Source organism: Gekko japonicus, unplaced genomic scaffold (genome assembly GCF_001447785.1).
Source record: "Gekko japonicus isolate JY-2015 unplaced genomic scaffold, Gekko_japonicus_V1.1 scaffold780, whole genome shotgun sequence".
In the NCBI taxonomy this organism is placed as follows: Eukaryota; Metazoa; Chordata; class Lepidosauria; order Squamata; family Gekkonidae; genus Gekko; species Gekko japonicus.
In genome coordinates, this window is record NW_015168071.1 from 1,268,464 (window position 1) to 1,293,792 (window position 25,329).

Below are 25,329 nucleotides of genomic sequence, written 5' to 3' on the forward strand. Positions count from 1 at the left end.
GCACCCATGGCCAACCCGTGGCGTCCCACAGAAGATGTGGAGTTAAAAAGTACCAAGGAAAGTGCACTAGTATCCAGAAAACCCACAGCACAGGCAGGCATCTGATCATGGGAGCGCTAGTATCCTGTGGCATCCGGGGCCCATCCATGTCTCATTGCAAACTGGATGTTTTTCATAAGTGCATGCGCACAAACACGAAACTGAAAGCAGTGCTGATCCGTGGAACTGTGCATGCGCACAAATGTGAAACCCTTGTGTGATCGCACCACACTGCTTTTTTGCCACGCTGCAGCATTGCTGTGTGATCACCAGCTAACAGCTGAAGCGCACAGACTCGGGGAACCATGTGATTGGGCTACCACACTTTATTTTGCTCTGGGGCAAACAGCCATGCCTCCCCCACACGTTATCTGGCCCCTGTGACCTCTGGCCCTGGTACCTCAAAACCACAGGAGGCTGCACGAGTCCCCTCAGTAGGTGGAAAAGGCCAGTCACAGTCATGAATAAGAACATGTGTTGTTCCTCTTTTCTGGCATTAAATATTCCTAACAGCTCTCTTATTTTTAATTTTCAGGAAAATTTATTTATGTGACAGGCTCACCTACATACATGAAGCCTATCGTTTCTCATCTCAGCAGTCCAGTTTTTACAGAATTATCCATTGGTGCTGCACATTGTCAGGTAATTTTTTTCCCTAACGTCCACTGCCTTCCTTGGCAAAAGTAGTTATTCTCTCTTTATTTTACAAGCATGTTGAAATAAATGTCGGTGTAGCTCAGTCCAACAGTGACCTAAAACATGCATCTGGGGAAGGCACAATGTGATATCAGAATAATCCTTTTAGATTGTCTTCAGCACTTGATGTTCAGAGGTCTATTGTTAGGGTTGCAGCTTTGGGTTGAGAAATACCTGGAGATTTTGAGGGTGGAGGCTGAAAGCCATTTTCTCCAGGTAAACTCATCTCAGTTACTTTCATGGCTCACCATTCAGCTCAGTCAGTCTCTCCAGTGCCTCAGACAGGTCCAGCCGATGGTGAGTCAAACAACAACTCAGAAGCAGATGAGGAATACCTTAACCCGCTGACTGAGGAAATGCCTGAGTTGTCAACAGATGCAGATCCTCTCCAATGATTACAGCCAGAGCTATCAACAAGTATGGGTATTCCTCAAGATTTATAGCCAGAGTCCTTAACAAGCACAAACTCTTCCCAGGAATTACAACCCATCTCTGAGGAGGAGGGAATCTCCCCACCTACACTACTAGAGCATCGAAGGGAAAAGAGGCAAAGGCAGAAGAGAATGTGATAGTAAATGTTCACACCTGAAGGAACTCCTGGCTCCTTGTAAAAGACAAGAAACACCTGGGCTGGGAGGGGCTGCTGCAGTCCCATAAATACTGAGAGGTTGCAGGCTGTTTTTTTTTTACTGGCAACAACTTTTGTTCCAGCTCCCTGCTTTTCCCAGTAACTCCCTGGACCAACATTGCTTCCTGACCCCTTGTGCTTTAACCTTCAATCTGGACTTGACTACGCCTCTTGGACTTGCTCTGTATCCTGGCTCCTTGTGCTACAACCTTTGTTCTGGACTTGACTACACTTCTTGGACTCATCTTGTATCTTGACCTCTTCTGCTGCGACCTTTAAAACGGACCTTACCACGCCTCTTGGAACTCACCCTGCATTGATTCCTGACAATGGTGCCTTGACCTCTTGCCTGGGGACTTGGCTATAGTTGGGACTGTCCACCATACCCAGATGCTGGGGGGGGGGGTTTCTGTGACTTAATGGTAGTGGGCCTTTTGCCTTGGCCACAAAACATGATAGTTGCCTGGAGATCAGTTGTAATAGCAGGAGATCTCCAGCCATTTCCCAGAGGTTGGCAATCTTATCTACTGCATCTGAACATTTAGCAACCTAGTTGGGTTGACAGGAGAATTCTTTACCCCCCTTTATATACTGTACTTATTTATTTATTTTGCTATTTGTACCCTTTTATTTCTCTCTCATGGGGCTTACAACATCACTCTCCCCTTCTTCGTTTTATCATTGCCACTACAACACCATAAAATAGGTTAGACTAAAAGACTGGTCCAAGGTCACCCAGAGAGAGTCCATGGCACGGTGGGATTGGAACCTGGGTCTAGCAGATCCTACTCCGACAGACTAACTGCTACACCCTGCTACATCCTTTGTTAGGAAGCTAACACCTATTGGGAAGAGACAGCTAGGAAGCCAGTACCCAGTTTCCAGGTTCATAAGATGGAGAAATAACAGTTCATGGCCAAGTATTCTGCTCACCCACCTTTTTTTCTTGGGACTTTATGGGGAGGAATGGAAGAGTACATCTTAGTGCAGTATAGTCTCCTTCTTCTCCCCTCAAGGAAATCTTATCCTTGCAAACCCAGTTGTAGCAGTACAGTTGAGACTTCTGATACTGTCTGGTATTATTTGCAAGTGTTCTAAGAACTATCAGTACTTGCTTTATGATGTGTATGTATATTGACTGGAGGGTCAATAATGTCATTTTCCAAAAAAACCTTTACAACAGGTGAGATTTTGGTATCAGCTGTCTCAGGATTCCCAGTTGACCGTCTCCATTAGAACTCCTCAAAATTTGGAAACGTTACTTGACTCAAATTTTTTCAAGAGCAAGATGCAGTGGACAAAGGCAACTGTACTTATAAAAAACACCACTGATGAAATGGCAGGACCTTTTCAGGTAAGCACCTTAGAAGGCAAATGTACAACTCGATGCAAGTCATTATTTGTCTGGGCTTTCCTGTTTGTAATGAACAGAATGTGACCTACACACTCAGCTCAGCAAAGTTTGACGCCTTCCCCAAGCCTGAGAGTGGTTGTACTAGGATCAGGTAGACCTGAGTTCAAATTCCCATTCTACCAGTAAGTTTCCCTGGATGATGTTGAGTCAGTCACTCTTTCTTAGACTTACCTGCCTTATGGGTTGTTATATGGAAAACGGGGGGGGGGGTCATGTATGCTGCCTTGCACTCCTTCTAGAAAGGGTGAGATGAAAATGCATTAGATAGGCAAATAGATAATACAGAAGGATTTGTAATAAAATATATGTTATAATAAGTGGTGGCCAAAATTTTGGAAAGTATGCTGTGTCTAGTCCAAAATATGGGAGAGGCATTGATTGGGCACTTCCTCTGGCACATTAAAGAGTGAGCATTAAAGTACAAGACTGTTTCTAGCTAACCTCTTTGCTGAAATCTTGTTTCGACACATAACAGCAGGAGTTCTTTGCTGCTATTATCGTCAGCCACTTGCTTGCCTCAAGTACCGATGGGTGAGTGAGAAAGGAGGCGGCACTGAGGTGGAGTAATGTTGCCAACAACCTGGAGAAGAAAATGAATACAAGCTTAATATGTGGGAATGAATGGGTGAAACTTTTCATAATATTCCATTAAACCACTGTTAAGGAGGCAGGACATTTTTTTCTAGGTTGCTAAGGCAGAGCAATGGGCCCACGCATCATCAGTGCCAAGAGAAAGTGTCCAGTCAAATACATTAGAAAATGGTGATGACCATAAGGAGAAGCAGCAAAAGGAACTAGTTGACGGCAGGCTCTGTCAAGCTGCTGAGACCTTGGTAGATGCCTGAGAATAGTGACTTCTCATGCCAGCTTTGCTCTTGTGCCTGAGATGTGGTTTGATTTTAAATCTAGTCTCTTGAGCTGGGGAGCTCCATAGTTCAGGAGAAACAGGTAGAAATGCCGTATTCAGACCAGCAGACCTTCTTGCTCCTCAGAAATGCCGTATTCAGACCAGCAGACCTCTTGCTCCAGAAGCCTGTGTAGGGTTGCCAACACATCCCATCAGACGACAGTGTGACTTCACACCTTTCTAGAACAAACTTATCTCACTTCTGGGTTTTCCCTGGATGTGACATCATGCCATCACAATGGCAACTTTTTTTACATTATTTTTCTCTCACCAGCTGCAGAAGCAGCAGCAGGGAACAGGAGCTGGGTGTGGGGGATCCCCTGATCCTGGTGGGAACCTGGGAGCCTCAAGCCTTTGGCCTTGGCCATAAATTGGCCACATGTAATAAATTCCTCATAAGATTTCTAGTGGTTATATGGATATTTTTGTCCTGAGAGTGTCTCAATAGGAGTATATTTTTGCTGTGATTCTGAAATGAAGCCTGCAGTTGACCCAATAAGCCATAAAAAGTATCCCTATAACAAGTTTATGTTGGATTACTATACAATCCCACTTTGCTTTATTCAGGACACCGTAAATATTTACAGCACAACAGAAGCTTCTGTTTTTAAGAATTGTTTTCAGTCATGTTTCTTCTCTATGAGATTCTTACACTAACAGCTATTTCTTAGTCACCCAATGCATAGCCCTCCAGTGACCTCTGCAATAAAATATGGCTTTATTTGTTAGTTGGCTGCCATTATGAGTTTACACACAAATAGCACACTGGATATTATATCTCATGTGAAAATGCCTTGCTGGCTTCAGCACAGATGGCATAAATGAACCCGTGAGTAAATTAAACTGTTGCAAACAATCACCATTTCTCACCTAAGAGATATGTAATTCAAAGAATGTGACCCTGCTGGTGCACTGCCATGGCTGCTGGTACTCTACTGGTATTTTTGTAACAACTGCAGGCTTGATGTTCTTTGTGAGTTTTTGTATCCAGAGGCTTGGTCAGGGATCTGCAGGGATACTCAGAATAGATGAAGACATTTGTGATGTAGCATTTGATGAGATTCTTTCTTTGGTATCACAGATAATTCTACAAGCCACGGTCGTATCAGCAAAAGCTGTTGTTGCTATAGATGACATCAGCATAACAAAGGCATGTGAGGCAACTAATCATTCCCTTTCAAATATCTACATGGAAGGTAAGGACAAAGAAACATTTCGTTATCCTCTTTGGAGGAGAGATTGTGGCTCAGTGGTAGAGTATCTGCTTGGCATGTGACAAGTCCCAAATTCAGTCTTGGTCACCTCCAGTTAAAAAGATTAGGCAGTGGGTGATATGCATCACCTTTCCCCCTATCTGATGAAGATAACTGATGAAGGGAGTGTTTACTCTCAAAAACTTATGTCCTGACAATCTTGTTGCTCTTTAAGGTACTATTGAACTCAAATGTAGCTTCCCTCCCCCCAAGGCGCCACAGAGCTGCTGCTATTAAGAGTAGACAATAATTACAAGAGTAGACAAGTGATCTGAAGCAGTAAAAGGCAGCTTTGTGTGGCCATATTCATGTTGTCAGTTGTTTGAACTGATTTTTCAGTTTGAACCGTTTTTAAAAATATGTTTAGCTAGTCTGTTTCCAGGGGAAAAAAATCAGTCATGGTATAGGATATCTATTATGATTGGACTATGATATTTTGTAGCTTTGAAAGCTTCTGTTCCTGTTCACTATTGCTTCTTGCTCACTTGCCCAGGTAAACAAGCAGCTGTCACTGCATCACTTGCTTGCCTGTCTTTGCTTTGTTTTTGGCTGTTCCTGATGGTGCTGCTGGCAACCATTATTTGTTGCTCAGACAAGTGAATATACACTGGACTGCAGTGTGCAAGAGTGGTAGTATGCATTTCAAAAGGGGAGGAAGAGTTGGACAGATGTTCAGGGGACAGCACCGCCATTGTCACCACAGAGAAAGTTCACAAGCTGCAAATGTTGGCTTTTTCACAGTGGTGGGTCATCCTGAGGCCATTTGCAGCCGCCCCCAAATACCTACCCCTGACATCGATTCTTATTTGTAATCCCTCTTTGAATGTAGATTTGTTTATTTCCTTTACTTGTACACCCCTTTTCTCCCCAATGGGGCCCCAATGTAGCTTAATCCCCTTTTCCCATTTTATTCTCACTACTGTGAGGTAGGTTAGGCTCAGAGTTCGTGACTGCCCCAAAGTCACCCAGCAAGCTGCCATGATAAAGGGGTTGTTTTTTTAAAAATCTGGGTCACCCAACACTCTAACCACTATACCACATTTGCTAGGTTCTTGACAGTGCAATCCATTGATTTCAATAGATGTAGTCTGGTGTAACTCTGTTTACGATTGTGCTGTAAATTCCACATTCAGTAGCATCTGACATTTCCTGCTGTAGCAAGGTCCATGGATGGAAATCTGTTTTCCTCACTACTATCTTTGGATTGGGACTATAGGGAATAATGCCTAATTATCTTTTTACCTGTACAGGCAGGAATTATGATGTTCTTTGTACAATAAAAGATTAACAATTGATTTGTAAACCAATACATATTTTTAAGGAGAAGCAAACTTGGCAACCAGTGATTCTTTATCCCTTTATTGCCCACCTGGATATTTGCCATGTGACAAAGGAATCTGCATTTCATCAGACAAGTTTTGTGATTTCACACCCGATTGCCCAGATGGCAGCGATGAAGCCATGTGCCGTAAGTGAAAGCACATTGATCTGTAACTCACGCCATAAGGACCACTAAATGTACGCATCAATAGCATTATACCATAGTTCCCATTATTTCATTAGGGTGGTTAGTTAATTAAGATGAAGCACTCAAAAGGCGAAACACTTTTCACTCTAAGTATGTATTGATGTGGTTTGTTCTCTCATACTGTTGCAGCTACATTTCAGATAAAAACTAAAATTGGAAATGGTTTGTCAGAATAATAGAGCCATATTTAGAGTATGACATTTGAAAAAGAGAAAGTTTACATTTTTAGAGCTGTCTGCATTCACACATCCTTGGATCGTTGTGCTATAGGAATTATTCACTATAATAGTCCATGTAGAAAAATCTAGTTGCTGTTGGTTGTTGTTGCACAATGACAATGCTGTATCCAGTGCTCAGGCTGTGAGGCATTACTACTAAAAAACCTACCCCAGACCCAGGAGATTTCAATAACTATTGACCAAGTTTCAAATGATCTATTCTAGAGCAAAGTGATTATTTATTTATTATTTATTTATTTTCTTTATTAGTTTAACTTCTACCCCACCCTCCCCACCATAGCGGCTCAGGGCGGCTCACATAAAACCACTAAAACAATATACATTTCAATATAAAACACATAATCAATTTAAAACCATTAATGTATCATTGGCAGCATGATATAATAAAGTGCATCTAAACACGTTCCACAGTGCAACCACTTTAAATAGCTTCAACTGGCAGATCAGCACAGGTTCCGTCAATGGGTGCCACTCCTACTGGAATGCCTGCCAGAAAAGCTTCATTTTCACAGACCTGCAGAACTGCTGAAGGTCCCACAGGGCCCTGATCTCACCTGGGAGCTCATTCCAGTAAGTTGGTGCCACCAGGGAGAACGCCCTGGCCTGGTCGATGTCAGCCTAGCATCCTTAGAACCAGGGAGGCCCAGGCGGTTTTGTGTTCCTGATCGCAGTGCTCTCTGGGGAACATGTGGGGAGAGGAGGTCCCTCAGGTAGACAGGCCCCTGACCATAAAGGGCTTTAAAGGTCAAAACCAGCACATTGAAGCGAATCCAGGATGCTATTGGCAGCCAGTGCAGTGACTCTAGCACAGTCTGGATGTGCTCCCGCATAGGGTTTTGATTATTTTAATTATTTTAAGGCATGTTTCATTATGTTTAGTTTTAATCTGTTCGCCACCTTGGGACAGGACAGAAAGCACTTTATAGAGTTTGTAACAATATAAATAATAAATAAATTAGTGTGGGTACAGTGTATGCCTTTTTATGTTGGATCTATTTCACCGTACAGATTGAAGTGCTATGATGAGCAATGCTTTAAAATTTCTCAACCCTGCATGTAGGACATGAAAATCCCTATTTTGAGTTTGCATTTTCCTTGTATATACTGAATCCATGAATATTTACTTTCGTACCAATTTCTATTTCGCCATGCAAAATTTCCTATTAAAATGAACACATTTTCAATGTTATTTTTGCATCAATTTGTTTATAAATGGCATATAAAATAGAAATGTTGGGAAAGGAAAATACAAAACTTGAACACATCAAAAATGGACAGAGTGACAAGCCTCATGATGACAATGGATGAAAGCAAAAAGAAATTAAGAAGTTGCACACTGAGCTTTGATGCTATCAGTTATATATTCGGTTGCTGTTGGGTAAAGTGATGCAATGAATATAAAATCTTGTATGACTATTGCAGCTGCTGCATGTGACTTTGAAACAGACAGCTGTGGCTGGCTGGAAACAGTCAATGCTGATGGATTTACCTGGGTACGAAGCTCCAGAAGTGACCTACCGCTTCCTTTCCAGAAACAAACTCCACCACGGGATCACACCCACAACCATTCTGAAGGTAAAATCGCCATGAGTAATTCTGCTACAAAGAACATATTCATAAAATTACTTCATGTTAGACCACTTTTAAATGAGTGAGGGATAGGCATGCATAATATATATGACCTCAGCCTTTTTTCTTTTTCTTTTGCATAGGTACATGAAATGGTATTTCATTATCTATTTTGCTCTTGACAGGTCATTTTATGTTCATTCTGAAAAACAGCAGCAGTATCTCACAAATTGCACAACTACAAAGCCCCAAATTCAGCCAGGCTGGATCAGGATGCACCATGACTTTCTGGTATGAAGTTTGATTTTTCAAGTTTACAGAAGCACACAACTGCCAATGGATTGACAATGAGCTTAGTTTAACGGTACTCACAGAGAGCCACGTTTTCAACTACCATCAGTCAAAACAACCACTTTTATCCCAGGCATGAGGCTTGCACCTCATGGTATGTTGAAGCCTACCTGTACCTAGGGTTGCCAACCTTAAGGTGGGGTGGTTCCAGAGCTGTACCAGAATTACAAGTGATCTCCAGATTGCAGTTCTCTGACAGAAACAGCAACTTAGGAGGGTGGACCTCTGTGGAATTGTACCCCCATTGAGCTCCCACCCTTCCCCAAATTCCACCTTTCCCAGGCTCTATACCCAAGTCTCCAGGAATATCCCAAGCTGGAATTGGCAGCCTTACCCATTCCTCCTGCAGCAGCTGGTTCAAGGTGGAAACCACCTGCCATCCAGAAGCCCCACTGGGTCATCGTGTTGCCCATTTTCTTGAAACATGGATCAGGTGTCACATTGGAGAACAGTGCTCAGAAGAGCCACATGGCATGTCAAAGAGCCACATGTGGCTACTGAGCCATGAGCCTGTATAACTGGTTTAATGCTCCTAGTAGGATGAATTTTGTACTGCAATCATATCTGATTCTGAACCATAGTCCCAGAGTGTGGATCAAAAAATCCCCAGTGCAGCCAAATCTAGATATGCACATTGCTCTGCAGGCCTGAGGGAAGTCCCAGGTTTGCAGAAAAACATGGTTGGGTTTTTTTTTAATATATTCATTGGAAGGTTAAAACCTTCAAATCATAGAAACAATATATGCTGCTTGTTGAGTTTGCAAGATGGTATTGTGAGATTTTTGTAGCCATTTTGGGGGTTACTAGATAACCCCTCAACCAGCATTGCTGAGGATCCCAAGCCTATGTCAGTGTGGGGCAGAGAGACGGACTAAATGGTAAAGAATAAGAGGGAGAGAAGGTAAAGCTGGAGGAGGAGGAGTAAAAGGGGGGGGAGGATAGCTGAGGAGGGGCCGAGACTGCCAGGGAGAGAAACAGAAAAGGGTAGGTAGGTTAGCGGCTGGCTGAGAAGGAAAGGGGAAGGGTTACAGGCACTTCCAGGGGAGGCAAAGATAAAAAGCAAGCGAGGGAGTGGGAAAATGAGATCACTCCTGTGAGTCCTCAAAGGTCCCCCACTTGTATTTGGAAATAAGGCTAGCTAAATTCTACAGCTGTTGACAACTCTACAGTGGTGGTGTCTGACAAGTTGTTAATCAATGACCTTGAATTAAACATTTGCTCCAATGCAAATATTTCTGGTATACTATCTTGTTATGCTGCTATAACACCAAGTCTTGAGACTGCTGTAGAATAGTCACTAATTTTTATCATATCCTAAATACATACTGATACAGTAATTCCTCGACTCAGTTGAAATAAATGCATTCAATTAATACATAGCATCTCAGTGTGCTTTGCTGGAGTCTAATAATTTTGTCATATGAATGGCAACATCTTTGTCACTTTATGGCAGTGGTGTTGAACTCATTTGTTATGAGGGCCAGATCTGACATAAATGTGACTTTGGCTGCGTTTGCACGCACCAGTTCAAATGGAGTGGAAGTGAGGCTATTTCCTCTGTAGGAATTTGACACAGCACAGTTGCAAGATCACACCACCCTTTGTAGCTGCGGGCTCAGCCCGTCACTGTGCGATCAGATGCAACTGCAGATGAGTCTTTTTTTTTTTTGGCCATTTGTTTCCCATGTGCATAAACAAGGAATCGCACCAATGATGCACATACTGCGAGGGGGGGGGACAGCACCGAGCTGAGATGGCATGATCAGACCATCCTGATGGCATGAGAGTGTGCTTGCATGATCAGACAGGGGAAAGTAGGTCTGTGGCCTGTTGGAATCCGTTAGAACTTGACTTTCCCCAGTGTCTTTTAACTCTGCTTCTGCAGCAGAGCAGCACAGGTTACCAATGACTGCAGGACACTTCCCAGATGTTGTGTCTGATTGCACCCTTTAGATCCATCAGGCATTTGCACCCATGTCAGATCTAAAGGCGCGTGTGATCGTAGCCTTTGTTGGGCCGGCCCATGTGTGCCATAAAATGTAATGTGGGGTACCAGAGGTATAAGCTGTATAAGGACAGCAGCTCGTAGCTCCAAGTTGGTATATCCTCACTGCAAGGCCCCATGGGCTGAAAGGGGAGTCCAAAGGAAAACCCAGATGGGCAGACTGGAGAGCCAGCAGTGCAGCACTGGGCAGATGCTCCCATGCTGCTTGACTGCTGCAGATGAGGTTGTTCCGCCATGCTGAAGCCACAATCGGAGTGGCTCTGCTCACGCCCCCCCTAAACAGTCTCCTGTTCCGTCCCTTGTACTAGTTGCTTGCGGGCTACATAAGAGCCCTGGGCAGGCCAGTTCCGGTCCCCGGGTCTTATGTTTTGACAGCCCCGCTTTATGGCTTCTAACTTTTTTGTGGCCTTTTCTCAGGAAATTTTAATTAACTTGACTTAGATAACATTTGTTTTTATTCTTATTGGCCCCAGTCTCCCCGTTAAGAAATAGAAAGTAGATCAGAGCAAGCTGGTCAACAGTTTTTGGGTTGGATCTAGACTAATATTTCTGAACTGCTGACCAACCTGCTCTGATCCGCTTCTAGCCATACACTACAAGTTCATGCTTCCCAGCATTTTAGCTCTAAAACTGTGCTAGTCCCTGCTGTTTTATAGAAAGCAGGGGGAAATGAATATAGGTACATTAGTAAACATGTATACTATAATTAAGTAGTTACAAACTAGTCCATAGTGAACTTTTTTGCCATCAAGTCACAGCTGACCTCTGGCAACCCCATAAGCTTTCTAAGGCAAGTGATACTCAGAGGTGGTTTGCCATTGCCTGCCTCTGTGTAGCAACCCTGGACTTCCTTGGAGATCTTCCATCCACACACTAACCAGGGCTGACCCTGCTTAGCTTCCAAGATAGCCTGGGCTATCCAGGTCACAATTCGTAATGAACTTAATAACTGCCTAAATTTCCTTGATATTCTATGAAATATATGCAAGCATGAAACTCGTTCTGGATCCCAGCCAACAGGAGTCATAGTGATGCACAAATCTGCCTGTGTGCTCCCGTGCCGAATTGGAAACACACAGTCGGAGTCCAACGAGTTAGATGAATATCTATTTAATGGATTAAAACAGGGAATACAGAGCTGCACTCAGCAGTTCCAAAACTGTATTATGCCATAACCAGGAAGGGCAGAAGGTCTTATACCCCAAATGACATCACATATAGTTTACACATTAAAGGCTCCGGTCACACAGCCAGGAAAATGCGGGGGGGGGGGAGCGTGGCTGTTTGCCTCGGGGCAATATAATGCGCGGTTGCGCGATCAGACCTCCCGTGGAGGTCCCGTGGAGGTCCGGTGGATAGGGGGAGGTGCGGATCACACGGCAAAGAATAGGAGCCATGGGGCAAAGAAGCGGGGGCCGCGTGCCAAGGGAAGGCGAGGAGGGGGCTGCCAGAGACAGCTGCCCAAGTGGTGCTGGGGAGAGGAGGGCACGGCTTTTCCCCCACCAGTGAGGCAGGCAGGGGGTGGGCAATAGTTCTGTAAGGGCAACAGTCCGGGGAGGCGGCTGGTGGGGCGCGCGAAGAGGGCAAAGCAGCATGGCTCAGCCCGCTCTGCCCTGACCATGCCTCCTTCTCCGCTAGCTCCTCCAGCGCCTGTCATCGAGGCCAGGGTGAGTGCCGACCTCCTGGGCCTATCTATTTGTCTCTCGCTTCAAGCCGTGCACTCTTTGTTGCTTTCTTCGGGCTGCTCTCCTCTTCTCTGCACAACTCAAGTCTTAGCGAGCTGCTAAGTTGTGTGTTTTTTATTAAACTAAAGTTTGTGCATGCTCCATTGGGTGCTTGTGCGCATCCGTCAAGACTTGGAAAAAAAGAACACCTTTTAGCTAGGGGACATGGGTGGGCGCCGGAACTACCTCCGGAAACATGATCAGATGCTCGCCCTTGCCCCGCGGTTTCCGGAAACTAGTACCTCGGAGGTACTAGTTTTTTAAACCAGAACTTCAGAGGGAAGCCTCAGGTGATTAGTGGGAGCTCTACGCTTCCCAGATGTGGCGGTGAGATCGTGCCTGGAAAATCCGCCTATCTTCCGTCTCTCTAGCGTGGCTAATGTTCCGTGTGACTGCAGCCAAAGAATCGCTAATTGGTACCAAGCAGTTAACATCATATAAGCATCATTTGACTTTAAACCTTACTATTGGTCCCTTATGTATTGTCAGTAAATACATTTGCTTACCTACTCTTCAGAGTAACTGGAACATTAGGGAACACTGAGAACCTTTCTGACCTTAATGAAGCTAGTCCCTTTTTCCCTTGTTTCTGGGGAGCTAGGTAATAAGGATTGTGATTCACATTGAGCTCAGTGGCAGAGCACATACTCTGCATATACAATGTCTAATACCCTTTTCCATATCACCAGTAAAAAAAAGACTTTGGGTAGCAGGGTGGTGAAAGATCTTTGGACCCTGCATGAAACATTGGGATGGCTATGACCAGTCAGAACAGAAAATACAAGACTGGGTAGACCAATGGTCTGCCTTGGTTTAAAGCTGTTTCATAGATCCAGTAGAATTTTCACATGTTTCATTTCTGCCTTTTATATTCTTGCTAGGTACTACAACTATGGCCAGTCAGTAGGGGCAGCAGAAATGCAATTGCTTGTTGATGGACTCAAAGATCCAACAGTCCTCTGGAGGATATACTACAATCAAGGAGATCAGTGGCTAAAGGCTTTCATTCAGCTTGGCCGCCTCCCACGGCCTTTTCAATTATCTCTAAATAAAGTCAGCCTTGGATTTTATGATGGTGTCTCAGCAATTGATGACATCAGATTTGAGGACTGTGCATTGCCACCTCCAGCATTAAACTGCGAAAGTGCTGATTATTTCTGGTGCCAAGACTCTAAAGCTTGTATAGACAGTTTATCAGTATGTGATCTTGTTGATGACTGTGGAGATGGATCTGATGAAGACAACTGCAGTAAGACATTTAATCATTTTTACTTAAATTATAATATTGGATCCGTTTCAGGCACTGTGTAAATCTTTGATCCTCAGACATGAGAGAGCTTAGAGCACAGTTCGGTTGGCTTAACCCAGAGAATGTAAAGAAGGAAAGATATTTTTTTAAATCAAAGGTTACCACCCTTTTCTTTAACAAGAGCTACTTCTGAGTAATACAAAATATCCCCCCCTTCCCAAGCATGTCACTAAATTTGGTTCTGTCCTACAAATAGAATATGGATTAAGAAAAACACCAAAAATGAAGCTAATATCTAAGCCTTACACAGAAAAATCCCATGAAATAAAAGCTTAAAGAAAAAAGTCCAGAGCGGATCTTTTCATAATCTTTTCCTGGGTTCTCTAGGGGGCTGCATGAACTACTCTGCAGCAGCTGGTGAGCTATCAGTAGCTCACAGGCTACCTGTAGGAGACCCCTGCCTTGATCAAATGTGCTTCACTGATGCCTGTGACCAAAGGATAGAGTGCATAAAACACCTGAAAAGCAGCAGCCAAAGGGAAGCAAAATTGCCGAAACATAAAATTTCTGGTGCCTTTGGAGATTCTTACTCAGGAGAATTTTTTAATGTTTGCATGTAACAGACATCTATAGTCTCTTTTTCTGGTGAGATGGAAGACTGAGAGTCATGTAGGGACTGCCAGATTTGTGTGTCTGTTGAAGGATCTCAAAGTGCATCAGATTCAAAGTGCATCAGATCAGGTAACCAATGACCTATAACTGCAAAAGGGAACTTTATTAAATTTTTGGTTGCACCTTCAGGCTTTGCCTTTGGTTTCTTTTCAGTGAAGTCTGTCAAAACTGTTTTCATGTAGACTGAGTCCAGGCATGTTGGAGATGTTATGGGCTGGAAAAGGTGATGTCTTGCCAAGAGTGGATTTGGCATTGCTAGAAAGGAATGGATTTGCCATTGTCACTGCCAGTCTGAGTTCAAAATCTGCATTTGCTCATATGCTCTTAGAAGTTCAAACCGATGTATTGTGAGAAGCATATTCTACCCTCTGTGCTTGGTTCACAGGCTAGTTTTCCCCCTCTTCAACTCAGCTGACCTAGCCACACTTTTGTAACTTTGAGACTGGATTATTGTGGTACTCTTTATATGTCATAACCCTTTATATGAGGTTTGTCCTTGACAGCCTCTCAGAACTTTGTACAAATACAACAATGTGTCTGTTGACAGACAGTGGCCAGTCGGCCAGTTCAAGAATGCATTTGTGAATTTTCTTTAAAAAGGAACTGATGACATCAAATGCACCACTTGAGGGAAGGCATTCCTTCTTGCTGATGCATGTCAGTCTCTTAAAAAAAAAAAACAGGTAACCAATGAATATATTTGCTATATTCCTTTGTGCATGTGAATTTAGCAGAGTGCAAAAAGTAAATGGAACAAAGCTGGATTTTCTGTATGGAAATCCTTTAGCGGGCAGCATAGATAGTCATCTCACGAGATTAAAAGTGCATTCCTATGCACAATCCACCTGGTAGCAAGACCCCAATGAATAGTAAACATATGTAGACTTGGGAGGTGACGGGTGTATATTTGCCTTTATTTGTTTTGAAAACAGCCTAGGATGGATACGTATATAATATGAGATTAAAAATATTTTTTTCTATCTGTGAATTATTCAAAACATACATTGACTCTCTTGCTGATGCACATCACCCTCTAAAAGTGAAAAAAGATCCAGGTCCCCTTTGCCACAATTCTATGTATGTCTGCTCAGAAGAATGTATCACTATATTGCTTACTCCCAATGTTTATAGGATGGCAGCTTTTGATTAGGATATTTGCAGGCATTACTTTTTGCTTATATTGTATCTTCCAATCTGTGGTGCTTTTCAGTGAAACATAATCAAAAAGAAAAATTAAAGACAATGTACATTCAGGCTGCGGTCACACACATTAAATAATCCACTTTCAAACCACTTTCAATGCACTTTCCAACTGAAGTGTGTAAAAGAGATTTATTGTATGTAGCCAAAGGCCATCACAATAAAAGATTAAGAACGTAATGATAAAAATAGTTCAAACAGAACTAAGAACAGCATTAACACTTTCCAACTGGATTTTGTCAGTTCACACACAATAAAATCCAGTTGGAAAGTACACTTAGTGGAATGAAAGTGGATCATTTAGTGTGTGTGAGACCACAGCCTCAGTGTTGGAAGAGACAAAAAAAGAGAGGCGGGCCAAGAGCAGCCAGGGATGGATGTGGGCAAATGCAGTGAGTGAGCTTAGGCTTTACTTCACCAGGAGATAAAGAACGAAGGGTTAAACCAAGACCCACTCAAAAACATAAGTGGATTTTGAGGATGTAGGCAGCCTTACTGGTTTCCGGAAGGAAATTCTGACCTTTCTAACGCTGATTATTGTGATTGGCACCTGTATTATTCAAAGTGATGATAAGCACTTTTATTTCCATCTTCAGGTGGTCATTGTTCCCATTTTAAGTTTTTCTTATTTAAAAAGTTGTAGTTGTAAGTTCTTCTGTAAAACTCCCATCAAACTAGAGAGCCAATATGGTGTAGGGGTTAGAGTGCTAGACTGGGACCTGGGACATTCTGTTTTGAATTCCTGCTATGCCATGGAAGCTCATTGGGTGATCCTGGGCTGGCCACAATCTGTCAGTATACCCTACCTGACAAAATACGCTCACAATGTTACAGTGTGGATAGGGTGGAGGAGGGAATAATGATGTGGTAAGCTGCTTTGGGTCCCTGTTACAGAGAAAAGTGGGATGAACCTGAATAGTGTACATAAACCTTAGGGAGGAGTAATGACTTTTTATAACAAACTAATCACTCCAACTCCCTGTTGAGCTCAAAATGATTGTCCAGTTTAATCAATATAAATGACTCAAGGGCATTGCTGACACCTTTATCACATTAGGATGTGCAGGTGAATGAACCTTTGCAGGTATGGTTTAATATTACTGGGAATCATTTCGGGAGGGGGATGATTTTTCAGCTCTGCTTTTCAAAAACATTTATTTGTTCCAATTGGCCCCATTCTCAGTTGCTGTGACTTGCTGAAAGACACATTACCCTGAACTCAAATCTGATTCACTATCTCTGTGAAGTCATGCTATATGATTCCTATATGGCTAATCCAGGAAGAAGGATGAAGCAGCAGTGGAGATGGCAATGAACATGATGAGAACAGAATCCTGGGAGAATTCTCCAGCCCATACAAATGGCTACATGATCCCCAAATCAAAAGTAGAGGATATTTGGCCTTAGCTTGTTAGACTATTCAAAGAACCAAGCAAAGGCTGCAGCATGCTTTATATCAGTGGTCTCCATACTTTCTAGACCCGACCTCCACTGTGCATAGATGTTCTGCAACCCAGCTGAGAGGCCTGAGCCATGGCTTGGACCACTGCAATAGGGGTAAGAGGAGGAAGAGGAGGAGTTGGATTTATACCCCGCCTTTCACTTGGAGTCTCAGAGCAGCTTACAATCACCTTCCCTTCCTCTCCCCACAATAGACACCCTGTGACGTAGGTGGGGCTGAGAGAGCTCTGAGAGCACTGTGACTGACCCAAGGTCATCCAGCTGGCTGCATGTGGAGGAGTGGGGAATGAAAGCCGGTTCTCCAGATTAGAGTCTGCCGCTCTTAACTACGACACCAAAGGTCATGCAATGAGTGGGCGCCAGGGCTGACAAGAGAAATCAGATGTGCTCTTCCCCAAAGGGTATGCTTTTGCAATTCCGCATTAATATATCAACCTTTTAAAAACATCAGCCATTGTTTAGACTTCGTCTTTGGTTAGAATGGGGTGTCTCCTGATTGGAGCAGGTGGATGATTTATTGGCTTGTCACTGTCTGCATTATTGGAAAATGACAGCGCTACTCAGGTGTAACACACTTGGTTAGACACCATTAATAGAGCTGTATGAGAGATTTTAGACCCAGTATCGTATATATTTAGGCACGTTTGGGCATTTGATTTCTTTTCATTTCACCCACTTACTGTTTGACCTGTTATAAAATAAACTATTTGCATTGTTCACTCTGCCTGGTCCTCACGCCTATTATTTGGCCAAAAGGGAGGTCTGAAGGTCTTGGGAGGGTGCTCTGGGCCTTCTCAAGGGATCCTAAATGCAGAGTGCTGGCAGCGTCAGGTGACACCCCACCTGAGCCGTGACAACTACTCAGCCAAATTGACCTGTTATACAAGTTATACAAGTGACCATGGAAAGTCAATAGACTCCTATGTGCCCCCTCTTAAGACTGCTGTGCTTAGATGCATTTTGAAAGCAGAAAATCAGAACCTATGTTTTATTTTGGGTGCTGAACTATGATATATACTAGCTTAACCTTCTGTTGCCTAAAATTGCCATGGAAAGGATCAATCTAGCTTAAATTTAAATACAGTTGAATTCAGGTGTCATTATTATTATTTGTTTTTAATTCCTTGGTTTCAGTGGCTGCGCTGCAGTGCAACTTTGAGTTTGGACTCTGCAACTGGGAACAAGATACAGATGATGACTTTGACTGGACCAGAAACCAAGGCCCGACTCCCACTCTGAACACAGGACCAATGAAGGATCATACTCTGGGCACAGTCAAAGGGCACTACCTGTACTTAGAGTCTTCAGAGCCACAGGTGTTCCAAAACAGAGCAGCTCTGCTGAGCCCCGTCTTTAATTCTACCTTTGCAGAAAACAACAAAAGCTGCATTTTTCGCTTCCACTATCATATGTTTGGAAAGCATATTTACAGACTGGCCGTTTTCCAGAGAACAGTGAGCAACACAAGGGGACATCTGCTGTGGCACACGTTTGGTAATCAAGGGAACAGATGGATAAGGACAATCCTTTACATTCAGAGTTCAGAGCCATTTCAGGTATGGTCCTTTCAGTCTCTGATCTGCATGCTTAGAAACGAATGAAAGAATATGAGGGGAAAAGCCCCCCCCCCCCGTATAGAAGACAATGGAAGTTTTACCACACGCTCTTGAAAACAGTTCTCTTTCATAAGTAAACATTATCCAGGGACTCTTGGCTGATATTCTGCTTCAAAATGTGTCACAATCATTTGGCCAAACACACACACACTTTAGATACTACTAGAGTTTCCAGTTCTAGAGGAGAAGCCATGTTAGCCTATTGCAACAAAAATAAAACAGGAATCTTTTGGCTCCAGACTAACAAATCCTTATCCTAGCCCAAGCTTTTGTGATCTGTGTACCAGATCCTTGTTATATATAATTATTGCATGGTGTAGTGGTTAGAGTCAGGATATGATCTGGGAGACCCAGGTTTGAATCTCCATTTTGCCATGGAAACTTGCTGGGTGACCTTGGGCCAGTCACAATCTGTCAGTTTAATCCTCCTCACAGGGGCTGTTGTGAGGATAACACAGAAGAGACAAAAACAATGTAAGATGCTATTGGGTGAAAAGGTGGGTGTAAATGAACTAAATAAATAACACAAAAATTATTTTAAAGAGCAGGGCCAAAGGTGCATAAATTGTAGGAAATAGATGGTGAAGTGTAAAATTTAAATGCAACCAAGAAAAGTGCAGAAAACATTCACAATACCAGTAATCAGAAATTTCCCTAGTTTTGTTGTGCTGGTTAAATTCTGTAATGATGGAGGATTCCGAAGCTCTTGTGAAGCCCTTCTTGATGGATTGTAATTCAGGAGTTTCATGCTTAGCCTCCTTTTAAATTCCTTGTGCTGGAGAATAGTGTTATTTAGATCCATACCTATCTTTGTGGGTCAGCATAGATTGACATTCACATGGGCATTTAGGATTCGGGAGTGCACCAAACCCAACCAACAGCATAATGGGAGGAAGCAACTGCCACTGACCTGGTCCAAGTAAGCTTTCAAAGCTCATTGGCATCCTTACCAGTAAATTAAGAGTCAATCCATCCCTAGGCAGTTATTTTCAACTGGTTTGTTCTCATATGACTCTTGTAATATTTAGTGGTGGAAGAGTGGTGTGGGTGATGCAAAGGTGTGGGTGATGCAAAGGTGCCTAGCCTCTGCACTGCTGCAGTAATATGTTGATTAAGGCACAGCTTTGATTCTTTATATCTATGGAAACATCATTGCTTCATTCTGGGACCCTGTATGCAGGGCTGGTGCCAGGTTTTTTTGCACACTAGGCGAAGCTACCTTCTGGCGCCCCCCCCCCCGCGCCCTCCAATTTTCAAACATAAATGCATTTTAGGAAGAATGAAAAACACAAAATTTGAAATTGCTAATTTCTTTTTTTTAATTGTGAGAATAAGTAATCCAATCTCTGATTTTCTATCTCAAATGGAAAAACACAAATCACAAGGCATTTCCCCCCCTTTCTGGAGCATCTCATCCCTGAAAAGTTAGGCATCCTTTGAAAAACAAATCAAGAGTTAAAACCAGGCAGGGTTTCCAGTGATGGAGAAACTAGATTGTTTTCTGCAAATGAAATAATAGTTTGCAGCTCTTCCCCTCACTTTGAGAGTTATTTTCCACCTACTGGGGTAGTCCAAAAAAAGCACCTGCACAAACTCCCTGAGCAAGTTAGACAAGTGCAAGTAGCAGATTTTTCTCCCAGCCAAAGGAAGGGACCTCCCTCTCCTCCTCCTGTCAGGGAGAGCTTCTGCAGAGGGGGCTTTTGTTAATGAGCATCCTGTTGAGCCAGTGTGGCCTGAGCGTTTGCAGCTCTTCCCCTCACTTTGAGAGTTATTTTCCACCTACTGGGGTAGTCCAAAAAAAGCACCTGCACAAACTCCCTGAGCAAGTTAGACAAGTGCAAGTAGCAGATTTTTCTCCCAGCCAAAGGAAGGGACCTCCCTCTCCTCCTCCTGTCAGGGAGAGCTTCTGCAGAGGGGGCTTTTGTTAATGAGCATCCTGTTGAGCCAGTGTGGCCTGAGCTTGCCAAGGCTTGGGAGCTAAGAAGTATTGGCCATGTTTAGTACTTGGATAGGAGACCACCCAGGAAGATAGGGATTGCTAGATGGGGGAAGGCGAGGAGTCAAGGACAAACCTCCTCTGCTCCTATCCTGCCTGGAATGCCTTGTGGAAGGCCTTGCCATGAGTCAACTGCGACTTGATGACACATTCTTCTTTGTTAATGTGGAATGCTCAAATTAATTCAGCCATGCTCAACCACAGCTCAGTTACTTTTCCTCACCTGAACAAGGTATGTATGAACTGTGGTATCCCTAGCACAAACTGGTTTTTATTTCTATTATTATTAGAACCCTCTGATCATCCACCAAGAATGCCATACAGAAATGAGTAAATCCAGTATGAGAAAAATATCTGGTTTTGTAAAATGTACAGAGAATACATACAAATCAGTTAGGCATATCATTTCCCCCCAGAAAGTTCTCCCATGTCTTTATAATGAAATTCAACAGGTGATTCCCCCCCCCTGATCTCCTATCCCCATCCTGGGATCAACTTCACGTTGAATTTGTGTCCTTTATGCAACAAATCAAGAAATACAACAAGAAACTTTCCCAGCTTCTCCCCTCTCCTATGCCTAGAGCTGCAGCTTACCAACACACCTGTTCTCTCAAACCCCCAAACAACTTCTCTCCCACGGTGCCCATTCTGGGATGGCCCAAAGAATGCTGAGTGCCCTCATGATCAATACCTCGTCCAGCCCTTTTCATCCACATCACAGCAGATCCCTCTGGCTGGACTGGCACACATATCCCCCAGCGTGCCCTCCCTCGACTGGGGAATTGCCTGGCGGGTGTGCTCTCTGCCTCTCACCCACTCCCCCTTGCCCCGCCCTCCAGGCTCCCATGGCTGTCTCAGTGTGTGGGGGTGCGTGTGTGTGGAGGGGCTTGCCTGGCCGCGGTATCCTCTGACACCTCTCATTATTGATCGCATGCTACCTGCCTTCCCCCCCAGCTCTTCGGCACTGCAGAAGAGGGGAGGGGAAGGAGTGCGGCCATGCCATGGAGCCCACACCAGATGCTTTTCCATCTCTGCTTGGGCTCCACTATGCCTTGACGGCTTCTCCTCAGGGAGGTGGCGGCAGTGAGCGGGATGCTCCCTGGGAAGCCACTTCTGCTTCTTCTTTCCCTTCTCTCTGTCTGGAACAGCAGAGCTTTTGATGAGGTGAGGGAGGGGTGAAGCAGCAGGCTAGCCTGGTGCCCCTCCTTAAGGGGGTGCTCCAGGCAGCTGCCTAAAATAAATCTATGACGGTCCGGCCCTGCCTGTATGTCAGAATAATTACCAACCTGATCTCTTAAAATCCAGTCCAATGGAGAGTTACTCCAGGGAGTCCATTGATTTCAGTTCTGCCTAGAATTGTACTATGGATTAGTAAATCAAAGGCCCCAGTCACACGGAAGGATTTGCCCTGCGAAACGGATGGGTTGAGGGTGCATCAAATGGGCGCAATCATATGGCAACATCTGGGAAGTGTAGAGCACCCGTCACCAACCCGTACCATCGGCCCAAAGAAGCAGATTTAAAAAGTACCAGCAAAAAGGTAGTAGCAACCAGAAAACAGGGGTCACAGTCGAGCGTCGGATCACAGAAGCGGAGTTAATCTGGCGCATCTGACACGTGTATGACCCATGCCAGTTCTTCCTGGCCTTTGATGCACTTCAACATTGCCGTGTGATCGCTGGCTATCGCCATATGCGCAGCACCTCAGAGTATGTCGCATTACTGCGCATCTTTTTGATCTGGCGCTAAAATGCCTCCCTTCCACTGCAGATTTTCCCACTCGTGTGACCGGGGCCAAAGTATGTTGGAATAATTGTGAACCATGAATTTTATCTATTCCTTTGATATTACTGACTTGTGAACTGAGAGATACTGATGTCTATCCTCCAGTTGCAATTTTTGAAAATTCTCTTATAATGAACACTATGTCTGAGGCAGTGATGAACTATATTCTTGGTGCTTGGGGGGCAACAGGGGGAGGACTTATAGAAATCTGGACCCACTGGTGGACCTCCTGATGGCATCTGGGTTTTGGCCACTGTGTGACACAGTGTTGCAGTGGATGGACCATTGGCCTGATCCAACATGGCTTCTCTTATGTTCTTACGTTCTTAATGTCTAATTTCTGGTATATGTTGTAGGATGCTTTAAGAAATATAAAGTGATAATTTAATCACTCTTTAGGGTTTTCAAACTGCACAACAGCCAGGAAAGCTTGGTCAGTGCTGTTGTCACCTTACTATAAATAGATGGTCCTAACTGAAGTCACTTAGTTTCAAGTCACCTGAGGTCCTACTTGTGTATAACAAAGAGAGCTTTGACTCTTGAAAACGTATACTCCCAAGATATTCTAGGTTTCTATGGTCTCAAATCTAGCTCTTCTACTGCAGACCAGCATGGCTACCCTTTTGAAAATGAAAGGAGGTACTATACATTCAGAACCCTCTTTTTTTCCCCCAAGTACTTCTGGTAGGTGCATTGTAGACAAATGTGATGTGTGAATACTTCGATCATTAATGTGTGTAGCAATAATAACCATGACTGAAGAAACACCTTGTCCAGTTCCTCCTGAAATAGTTGCCTGCCAAATACGTGATCACTCAATTCACATTTTATATTTCTTCCTGAAGGCATGCTAGACATAGTCTGGACTGCTTTTATGGAGAAAAAATGTACTGTGTGAATCAGACCTCAGAATGTATTCCCTGTCCCCAAACTGATATAGATATTTCCAGTTATCTTCATTCCTAATCACTATCTATCACAATACAAGAACTCATGGGCACTCAATGAAACTGCTGAGCACTTGGGTTAGAACAGATAAAAGGAAGTATTTCTTCACCTAAAGAGTGATTAACACATGGAATTCATAGATAGGGACTCTCAGTCTGGGGCAAGTGATACACTGTATTCTTGGTGTTTGGGGGGGCAGTGGGAGGTCTTCTAGTGTCCTGGCCCCACTGGTGGACCTCCTGATGGCACCTGGTATTTTTGGCCACTGTGTGACAGAGTGTTGGACTGGATGGGCCATTGGCCTGATCTAACATTGGCTTTTCTTATGTTCTTATGTTGCCTGATTCAAACTTTTAGAATTGTTTCAGAGCAGTGCAGTTTCATGTTTTCCATATAAAGGACGTTGGGAAGAACTGCACTAGCCAATGACATTCTCTTATATTGATGAAACATACCATTTTTGTCCTCAGTGGAAAATCAATACCTGATGCAATTTTCACTCAAGATGGAGTACAGCATTTTTTAAAAAATAATCCTTTTGTCAGGTATTTCCTTCTGTACAATAAGCAAAAGCTTTTAAGCATATAGTGACAAAAACAGTGCACATAAAAGGGCCTTTCTTAAGATCGTTTATACTTATCAGGGGAGACAAGAACACCTATAACAGCCTGATTCCCTTAATATCAGACACTAAAATTATATGCTGCCAAATGTTTGTTTTGGATCTGTGCTAAACTCTATGCATTATGGAATGCTGTGGTTTTCTCTTGTGTTTGCTTGCTTCTCAATTCTTACTTTCATATCCCACTTTTCTTTTTTGGAATTCATGACAAACTGTGTAGTGGTCAGAGCCAGCATGTGTAGTGGTCAGAGTGCTGGATTAAGAGCCAGGAAAACACATTCCTACTCTGCGGTGGAAGCTTGCTGGTTGACCTTGGGCCAGTCTTACTGTCTCATCCTAACCAACCTCACACAAACATTGTTGTGAAGGTCAAATGGAAGAGGGGAGAATGATGTTGTAAAGCACTTTGGGTCCTCATTGAGGAGAAAAGTGGAGGTATACATATGTAAATAGGTAAGAGTTCTCCAGAGGTCTACAATCCAAACACTGACCAGACCCAAACTTTCTTAGTTCAGGAAAGCTACTGCATCATTTGTTCTCTGTTGGACCTGTCAAGTCACAAGGGATCATCAGAAATACTCTTGGTCTTTTATTAATTCATAGTTGGAACTGATACAAAGTTCCCATCATGCACCCTATGTGGATTGCCACTTACTGTTTTTTTTAATACTCCTTGTACATATATCTGATACTTGGGCTGCAATCTGAAGAACACTTTCCTGGCAATAAGCCCTATTGATTAAAATGGGACTTACTTCCGTGTTACCTGCTTAGGATTGCTTCCTAACACGGCAGTCCTAAAAGAGAGTTTTGTTATGTACACAATAGACTTAGACGGGTACAACTCTGTTTAGGATTGCACTTTAGAAAAGCTAAATATAGGGATTTCACAAGCAACTTTGTCTTTGAAACTGCAATAATAATTAGTATGTCATTTGAGAAGAAATAATTGTTCAGTACTTGCAGGAGTAGCTCATTCTAAGAACCAATGTTGTTAGTGATTCCTCTGATTTCAAATTCCTCTGACATCCTATAGAGGCAGGCCTTTCTTGGTCATATCACACTCTCTGGAGTGAATAGATAAAGAGGAATTTCAGACAGGCGATATATTCTGGTTCAGGAACGGTTCCCAAACTGTTTCTGGTCTGACATTTCAGACAGAACCATTTTAGAACCGGTTCCCTACCGGAATACATTTGTACTTTCACACACAAACGCTTCTGTCCCATTCAGGAAATGGGGCTGAACCATTTTACCTGTAAACCACTTCCAAGTAGTCTTCAGTTTCTTCTCCCGGATCTGAAATGCTTTTTCCTGCCGTTTTTTGCCCACGTGGGCGATCTCCGGCTTTTTTTGAATGTTCACTTTAGAGCACTATAGCACTATTACAGAACAGCAAAACAGCGTTATAGCAACCCCATTGGAAT

The 25,329-nt window shown here is 43.4% G+C and overlaps 1 protein-coding gene across 1 annotated transcript in view; it reads left to right on the forward strand.

The window, feature by feature from the left end:
• MALRD1 (MAM and LDL receptor class A domain containing 1) overlaps positions 1 to 25,329 on the forward strand; it is a gene marked incomplete at its 3' end in the record, with an annotated part of 156,338 nt that overhangs the window by 75,053 nt on the left and 55,956 nt on the right. Inside the window, exons 12-18 of the mRNA XM_015414606.1 lie at positions 575 to 681; positions 2,547 to 2,717; positions 4,766 to 4,880; positions 8,127 to 8,279; positions 8,459 to 8,564; positions 13,235 to 13,602; positions 18,070 to 18,491. Coding sequence (XP_015270092.1) covers positions 575 to 681; positions 2,547 to 2,717; positions 4,766 to 4,880; positions 8,127 to 8,279; positions 8,459 to 8,564; positions 13,235 to 13,602; positions 18,070 to 18,491 — 1,442 coding nt within the window. The remainder of the gene's footprint in view (positions 1 to 574; positions 682 to 2,546; positions 2,718 to 4,765; positions 4,881 to 8,126; positions 8,280 to 8,458; positions 8,565 to 13,234; positions 13,603 to 18,069; positions 18,492 to 25,329) is intronic.